Source organism: Orbicella franksi, chromosome 5, assembly GCF_964199315.1.
Source record: "Orbicella franksi chromosome 5, jaOrbFran1.1, whole genome shotgun sequence".
In the NCBI taxonomy this organism is placed as follows: Eukaryota; Metazoa; Cnidaria; class Anthozoa; order Scleractinia; family Merulinidae; genus Orbicella; species Orbicella franksi.
The window spans coordinates 10,830,921-10,839,900 of record NC_138149.1 but is presented as its reverse complement, the minus strand read 5'-3'; the positions used below and the strand labels follow the sequence as shown (position 1 = coordinate 10,839,900).

At 41.6% G+C, this 8,980-nt stretch overlaps 1 protein-coding gene across 1 annotated transcript; it reads right to left on the bottom strand.

The window, feature by feature from the left end:
• Positions 1-6,046: 6,046 nt before the first annotated feature.
• Positions 6,047-6,469, bottom strand: LOC145487739 (uncharacterized). Its single transcript, XM_081466557.1, has one exon. The coding sequence runs from the start codon at positions 6,467-6,469 to the stop codon at positions 6,047-6,049; it is 423 nt and encodes a 140-aa protein (XP_081322683.1).
• Positions 6,470-8,980: the final 2,511 nt, after the last annotated feature.

The window sequence follows — 8,980 nt, the reverse complement described above, 5'->3', positions numbered from 1 at the left end:
GCGAACGTTATATGATGGGTAGATTGAATAGATCGTATGAAGAATTGTTGTGTCTGTTCAATGCGAATATTCGTGCACCGATTTAGTAAAACGACGTTTGTCATCGTGAAATTTCGTTTCGTACCGAAAATTCAACGAAATAGCGTACTTTGTTCCAGGGAAATTTCGCTCAAAAAGCCTCAAATTGTCACTCAAACTTTTGCGAACTTTCCTGGAAAGTTCGCGTGAACAAAGAACAAAATTCGCGCATTTCGCTTGTGTTACTTTTGCACAATACTGTAATTTCCTTTGTATTTTTCTAATGAGTGTTTGGAAACCATTTTTGTTACTTTTTTATGGTCTGTGAAGTTCCTTGAATTTACTCCTGGGGGAAGGGACTCACATATGAATTTAATTCATCAAAGTATTAATTTTGAAATAGGCACATTAATGGTGCAACGTTTGCCGCAATTTGACTCAAGTTAATTGGTTCGACTCAGCATAGGTTCAACTTGCGCTTTACTCCCATAACAGCATGTGCATTTGTGATAAAACACAACAGCATGCACTAAAATTATTAATCTGAAAACAGTGCACTTGTGCCATCTTCCAGCAATAGACAAACTTGACTTTGCAAGCAAATTAAGCTCACTTCTATTTCACCAAAAGCATTTACCTTAGAATTAAACATAATTGAAACTTAGTATATACTTAGCTCGTATATCATCGACTGAAAAAAAACACATTGTCACTTTTATGGGCTTCTCCACCAGAATGTCCAGTTTTTGTTAATCTCCTCTTATTTAATCAGAATCTGCGGTTAATTATGCAAGTTCAGTTACAACTGTGAAGTAAGCATTTTCATCTGCATCAGTTTTTCTAACTCTGTAGCATAGATTAATTACATGTACTTCATGCTCGTCACTTTCATCATTTCACTTTCACTGCTCATATTGTCATCTCAATATGATTGTCGAAATTAGGTGCCAGTGTCACCACGTGCAAAGCACTGGTTGTTATGGATGCTCAATTTTCCATCTATTAGAGTAGAGTGTATGGCGGATGGTTTATACAAGACAAGGCCATGTGGGAGGAACCATCAACTCAGCTCTACAAGAACTGGTCAATTACGGATGCCCATGCAATTTTCCACCTATCAGAGCAGAGCCTATGACAGGTAAATGATAAAAGACAAGGCCACGTCGGAGGAACCATCAACTCAGGTCTCTGCAAAAGAGTTAAAAAGATGGTGTCTATGTCAAGCTTGAGTCCTCAAGGTATGGTAGGTAATTATTATTAGCTACAAATTTTTATGTAAACTAGATTACATCTTACATTGTAAATTTTTTTTAATTCTTATTTTGTAATTATTCTTTATTGTTTATTTATACACGACCCCACAAGCTACAAGCTTAATTACTTATCATGTTTAAATAAAGGTTACTTACTTACTTACTTACTTACTTAAGGCTATTCAGAGAGCAAACACTCAAGAGTATGGCTCCATGACAGATTTAGACGAGAAAGAAGACGAAAACGAAAACTATGAAGAAAATGTACAAAAAAGAAAACAAGAGGGGGATACGACACCAAAGAAGAAGAAGAAGAAGAAAAGAAAAGCCGGTGATTGGTTGGGGCATTACATGATTTTGGGCAAACCGTCCCTTCATTTGAAGAGGCAGCAAAAGCATCGCAAGAGGTTCTGTTGGAGTGCTCAGAGGACAGCAATGAAATAACTGAAGGACGTGCATTCCCAGTGCAGGTCTACATGAACAAAAAGTTTGGCGTTTCATCAGTGGTCCAGTCTTCAGCGGCGAACTTTTCTCTTTCTTTCTTTGCGAGTCCAGCAGATCAGCAGCTACTTAAGCTATTCACAAGGAAAAGTCTAATGTGCCAATAGATGCAAGTCATAAAGATTCACATCATTTTACCAAGCACATGGTTGCATTTACCAACCTCAAACAAACTGCTGTACCAGAAGGCCCAGGGCAAAAATCCTGAGGTCACCATCGCTCAGGTAAAATAAATCAGATAGGCAGTGTAGATGTTTTCTCCATTTGCACCCAAGATGCTTGAAAACATGAATTTCCTGGCCGCTGGACTGGTAACAGGATGCTTCAAAGTAGCTGATACCTTAAGACTCTAAACGTTCACATGTAAAATTTATTCCATCTAGTTAACTTCCTTTTGTAGAGACAACAGGATCTAATTTAGTGAAGGCATGAAACAGCAGAACGATTTTCCACTTAAAATATGTCAGATTTATGATTTCCGCAGGCCTTCATCACACTGTCTTTGTTAAAAGGTATCTGTATCACGTTTAAGCATGAACCTGGTCTCCCGTGGACTGGTTTGACCAAAGTGCACGATGATTTCAAACCCTCTAACAGCAGCACCGGCACTCAACCTCTTGGCTACTCTTGTCATTGTTTGACCCAGGGTTACTCACCATGAAATATTTGCGTGTTTCTGAATCTGAAGAGCAAACATGTAGCAGATTAGAGTTAGTAGTCTGAGTCAGAAATGCATATGCTGACCTTTTAATTTGTTGATTGTGCACTTTTTTGAACAGGAAAAACATTCATGAAAAAACTATTTCTTGGCTCAAGCCAAACCCAAGAATGTTCAGATGCGATAGTTAAAGCAGAGCAAGTGCACAGTATGGGAGGAGTTCCGGATTTCAAATGGTTCCTCTGAGACTACTAATGACTCCTACAACTCAGGCTGTCGTGAGACCATTGCTAGCTTGGGGCATGGTGTGTCTGAAAGCGAAGACAATGTCTTTTCCCACCCATTGGTTAGCGTGAACTATTGGCTGAGCTCGGTTTACTGGATACTGCGTGAAGCAAGAAAGAAGAAAATACAACAGCAACAAGAACAATGATTACAGCTGGTACTAGAAATTCAAGCAATTTTCATCAAATAAAAGATCGCGTTAGAGTATTTTGATTTTTCATTTTGGAGGGCCTTGTAGCCACGATATCCAAACCCATTCCTTGTGGCATGGAAAACAAAACCTTCTCGAATTAACAACATGTAATTTAGTCCATTGATTGTCACCTGCTGCAAACCTTCAATCGGTGCAAGTAGATCATTTAGGTCCCACAACACCATTTGGTTAAACCTCAGCTTGTTCGCCAACATGTCGTCATCGTCTTTGTCGTTGTCGTTGCCATCATGGTCCTCCCCTCCATTCTTCTTGCCATCGTCTCGGCTTTCCGCTTACTGTTCTCCTCTATTGGCTTCGGTTGAACTGCCCTCTTGACCGATCTCATCTTTGTGGGGCTTTTGGCTCTTGGAATCAAAGCCATCAAACAGGTCCAAGACTTCTTTTTTCAAGAACTTGGTGAACTTCTCAAGTCGCCTTCGCCATGGTCGTGTTATCTCCAACTGAAGTAGGAAACATGCTTTGATGATGGTACTAGCTCGAACTAAGTAGATCTTGCCTCGAGGATCTCAACTCGAATCTGAACAGGTCTTGCTTCAATACCTTCCAATTTTTTTCTCTACCACCCTAGCCTGAGTGGGACTCACAGACATGATGACATAAGGTGGTGGCTCATTGACATCACAGCCCCTATGTTACTGAGACCATGTCGTCACGGCTGTCACGTGCAATGACGTGGTCAATGACGCGGAATTTGTTGCCAGGGTCATGACGTATTGGCGACATGGACGTGGTTCGTTGCCGCATCGTGTGGCCCATTATAAAGAAAGGTTATACTTCGACCGTCGGGACAATCATTTGGATATGTCTTGGAAGAGCGAACAACAGAAAGTAAGTATCCTCTGATGGACCTCGTACAGATAAGTGTTTCAAGATGGCATCCTCGCGATTGTAATCAACATTATTTGCATCATGGAGAGTTTAGCAAAGATTGCATGTGATTTTTTTATTCTTTTTTCGTAACTCTTAACTACAACGCACAAATATGGAAAAATGACTTGTACTATTTACCGTAAATTGAAATATTTTTAATCTGCCGTACAAATAGGTGGAGATGGACGGCCGTTTGCCGTTTCATGTAACATTGTGCTCAATCTGTCTAATCACGTGCACTCTAGGTCTAGACTATGAATCAATGCTATTGTTGCAAGGAAGACTGTGTTGTGGGGGACCACTCCACCTGGTTGGAATTGAGAAGCACGCAGGGCACACAACGGAGCTCGAGGAGCTGAAGGAGACGTGGGGCCTGGGCTGAGTGCTACAAAATTGCATGGGGATCCTTGGTGAGCACAAAGACCTAGAGACTGGCCTTTGGAGGTGCTTGTTCCTAGGGCAAACGAGGGAAGAAGCCCTCAAGAGGGCGAACCACATTAAATCGTTTCTGTGGTGACTTTGTATACAATTTTTTTTATGTTCAGATGAAATGAATCAAATTATAAATTGCATATTGTGTAATTGATGCAATTTAGCTCGGTCATGTTGTTAAATAACGGTTTATGTCGTGCAATGTTCTGTTTTCCTTCTTCGCTGTTCTCTGTTAAACCATTGGTCTACACACAATGCGGTGCGAAAGGTCTGGGATGGAGGTTAAACTGAAAAATACCGTATTTTCTCAATTAAAGGCCTCCGGCAATTATTTCAAAATTGGCCTTGTGGACCCCGCGTTTATTTGAAGCCGGCGTTCAATTGGGGCCCAGCGTTTATTTATGAAGTGCAATATTGTCATTTTTTCAGATTGATTTATTCACCCATCCTCCGAAATCTAGGGCAGTTTGTCAACACGAAATGACTTTTCCATTCGGTAAACTGTCCCTGAGTCTTGGAGGATGATTATTGCTAAAAGATACAGCATTATAAACAGCACATGTATGTTACAATCAGGACATGTGGCACTGAACAGAACAAAAATATGTAAAATAAATAGGAGCAAGTATGGATACAAAGTTTTAAGTTCCATATAAACGGCAATGTTGCCATCATTCTCCTCGATACTATCAGTTAAGCATCCGCATTTACGATTTTTAATGTACCTTAATCGTCATAAACAACAAACTCGTTAACTTCTTCTTTACAGATGTCTGGCTCTAAATCCGCAACGGATCATTTTCATCAACAGGAGCAGCATGTTGCAGTGCAGTGAAAAATGCTGCGGCCCTTTCTGTAAACTCCTGCCTTCCATTGCTAAGTGGGCCGTCTCCTATAAAACAATGGATTTTGTCATCCCCTGATCTGTTTATGGGCAATGAGACAGCACACGCTTCAAAACTCTTCTTGATTACGTCATTTGGGAGGCTTTCCCAGGCCGATAATATTCTCTCGATACAGCTGCGCCGTGAAGGTGCCTCTATTTGACCAGCCGGGGTTACTTCATGTTCTGTTTCTGCCATCCAGTCATCGTACACTATTTGGCACAGATCCTTAAAAGGCTTCTTCCATGACACGTTGGGAGCCTGGATATATTTTGTGCAGCCACCAGGTACCAACGCTGAATCAACACCAGCCTGCCGAAGGGCTTCTTTTACTCCATTCATCATATGGCATTTGTATGTGTCCCAGACAAGAAGTCTTGGAGCAAATGATAGGCGGCCTACAACATACTGCACCCATTTGACCGTCAGGCTTTCATTCATCCATCCATTGGCTGAGGAGCGGATGACGCACTTTCCGGATAAACGTCTGTCTTCATTCATCCTCTTTACATCTCTTTTCCCACCTCTGAAGATTATGAATGACTTTAGTTTTTGCCCATTTCCCTTGGCCGCTAGGCAAACAGTTACTCTATCTTTTCCATGTCCAGTTGACCATATAGTGACACTCGATGTCCCCAGCCTCATTCACAGTAGTAGAGTTTTGCATATGAAGCCAGATTGGTGTTTCAACCATAGCAATTACGTTTTCCTTTGCATACTCCTTTTCATGAAATTTGCGCCTCACGTTAAGAATAAAACTGATGACACGATCAATAAGATTTCCGGGGTCATGCTGTGCCAGGGAGGTACGTTTGCGCAAAGTTAATCCATGCCTGTTCATAAAGCGAACTACCCAGCCATTACTTGCTTTGAAGTCTTCTTGGGATATCTCTTCGTTGTTGTCAGAACCAGCGGGGGCATCAGTCTCGTTTTATGACTTAAGCCCATGCCAAATGATCTCTCCTTTCTTGCTAATTGCCCGCCTGGAAACGCACTGACCTCGTGCCCTCATATCGTGAATCCACTTGAGCACTTTTTCCTCAAACTCAGTTGAAAGAGGCTTTCTCCCGCCACCATTTAGTCTTTTCCTTGGGTTTGCTGCATTCTCAAACTCCACTTTCTTTGGGCACCATTCTCGGGTTCTCTTAGTGTCCATGTGAAATTTTCGTGCGCCGGCTTCCTTGCTGTTGCTTTCTGCATAAGCAATTGCTTCAAGTTTTGTGCTTAAGCTATAACTGTGTCGTTTCTTTCCCTTTCCACTAGTTGCACCTCTCTGCAGAGGCGATTTCTGAACATTTTCTTGACTTGATCCACTGGGAGATTCAGTGGAATTGTTGATAGTATTGTTGTCCATGATCCTAACAACGAGACTTAATGACAACACGAACACGACCATTTTGTTTTATTTTGTTGTACAGCTACTATTCTTGTTATGCTAAGCCAGACTTCCTTTTGAACATTTGTTAAGATTATCAAAACACCATAGCGTACTAGTATGTCGCAGTAGTGCTATTTAATAAGGGAAAAATCAAATTGTTGGTTCAAACGCAAATAAACGCCAGCGCCCCTCGAACAAACGCAGGGACCTCGATTAAATGCCCCCGGCATTTATTTCAAGATTGGCCTCGTGGATCTGGCATTTATACGAGGCTGGTGTGTAATTGGGGTCCAGCATTTAATTGAGAAAATATGGTAATGCCATTCCAGATACTGCACGTGTGGTAGTATGCAATGACTCATCCTAGAGAGCTCGATTTCAACACGAAAGCAAAGCCTTGTATACCAAAGAGCAATAGAACTTCAGTTTTGGGTTTGGTCGGCGCGGTGCTGAAGGTCTAGGGTGGAGGTGCATGTAAATAGCTTTTTAGTTTTTAATTTTTAATTTTTAACCTGAAGACAGCGAAACGGTTGAGATGTTGTGCATTAAAACTCATCCAGAACAGTCAAGAGTTGGTCTCTTCGTCACGTCCTTTTCGTACACTAAACTACAAATTCACGTCAAGACATTGTATCCTGCGGATCCTCTTACTGGGAGTTCATTGTTAGGTATACCAGCTTTACACTGCTTATACACGGCGAAGGTGTGAAGGTGTGGTCATGGAAAGACGCATCTTCCTAGTCTCCGAAGTTAATTTCGTTTTATTGCTTCTTTTGCCCCTGAATATTGAAATTTCTACCTACAAGTCGGACCTAAAGGTGAATTCAATCGAAAGTAATCGGTGTTTCATCGAAACTCCTATCAAATGGAGTTGAAATTCGCCGACATCAACCACGAGGAAATGCAAATGGCTTAAGAGTCGCCCACTCTACTATCACAACTCTACTGCATCATTCAATGTTACTGCCTCAGCGATACTAATTTGTGGGGACATTCATCCGCATCCTGGACCCGCATTGGATACGTCTTTGAGCAACCTAAAACCAAAAAGCGGATTTACTGCCAAATGCCCAAATTGCTCAAAGCCAGTTCAGCGAAACCATAAACATCTTCAGTGCGATAAGTGTTATGATTTAATTCATGTTCACTGTGTAAACAGCAACGCCAGTTTCCATAAAATAATCAAAGTTAACCAGCCTGGCATTTGGACATGTAGTACTTGTACATTATCTGAGCTTCCCTTCTTTAAAGTAAAAGATCTAGTCGCTCTGGACACGACAGATGATGCTGCGAGTGATTTGCATTGGAATTCCGACCGCCACTTCGATGCTCTCATTGCGAGACAAAAACAACTTTCTTTTATGCACATCAACACGCAGTGTATGACATCAACATTCGACGAGCTACTCCTCGTCATTCAAAGATATGGTTTTGACGTGGTCATGCTCAGTGAAACATGGCTCAAAGACAACCCACAACTACTTAGCCATGTAACTATTCCTGGCTATGCTAATGAGTTTAGGAACAGAGATAAAATCAAAGGTGGAGGCGTTGGTGCATACATTAAAGAAAGTGTAAGGTACAAAAGGCGTAAGGATATTGAATCAAGATACCCTGAATTAGAACACTTGTGGCTTGAAATTCAAGGACACAATAAACATAGTCACTTGTTAATGGGAACCATATACAGATCCACAGGAATACTAGATACCCAACAGTGGATGTCCCAAATGGAGAGCATGTTGGCGGATCTGTCAACTTCGTGGGACGGTTTATTGCTTGTTACTGGGGATTTAAATATTGACGTGCTGAAGCCAAATGTGCCATTGACAAAACAGTATACAGATTTATTGAACACGTTTAACCTAACACAGCACGTGCAAAAGCCAACAAGAGTTACACCTCACAGTGAGACCTTGATTGATCACATAATCTCAAATGATCCTAAGCGTGTTACACATGTTGATGTTCTTCCATGCTCAAATGTGAGTGACCATGATGCACCTTACACCTGCCTCAACATTCGTGCTGAGCGCTTTGTTCCAAGGTTTAAAATGATTTGAAAAGAGCGTGGGTTCAAGGAAGAAGAGTTCATTCGCGACTTTACATCCCTTCCATTTAGTGTCATTCAGGCAACAGATGATCCTGAAGAAAAGCTAGAGATGTTTACCACACTCATCTCTGACTGTATTGAGCGACACGCTCCACTGACACGCACAAAGGTCACATGGCCACCAGCTCCCTGATTACATGATGAGGAAATTGTAGGTCTTCAAAATCAGAGAAATGTACTAAGACACAAGGCACACTCGTTAAAAACACCCGATGCCTGGCAAGCTTTTCGCGACGTCCGTAATCGTCTGAAAACAACGATCAAAGAGGCAAAACGATCGTTCATCAATACGGCATTATCATCAACGAAACCGAAAGAGGTCTGGCGTATCATACACCGTATTTTGAATCCATGTCCACAGCCTTTACGTCTGG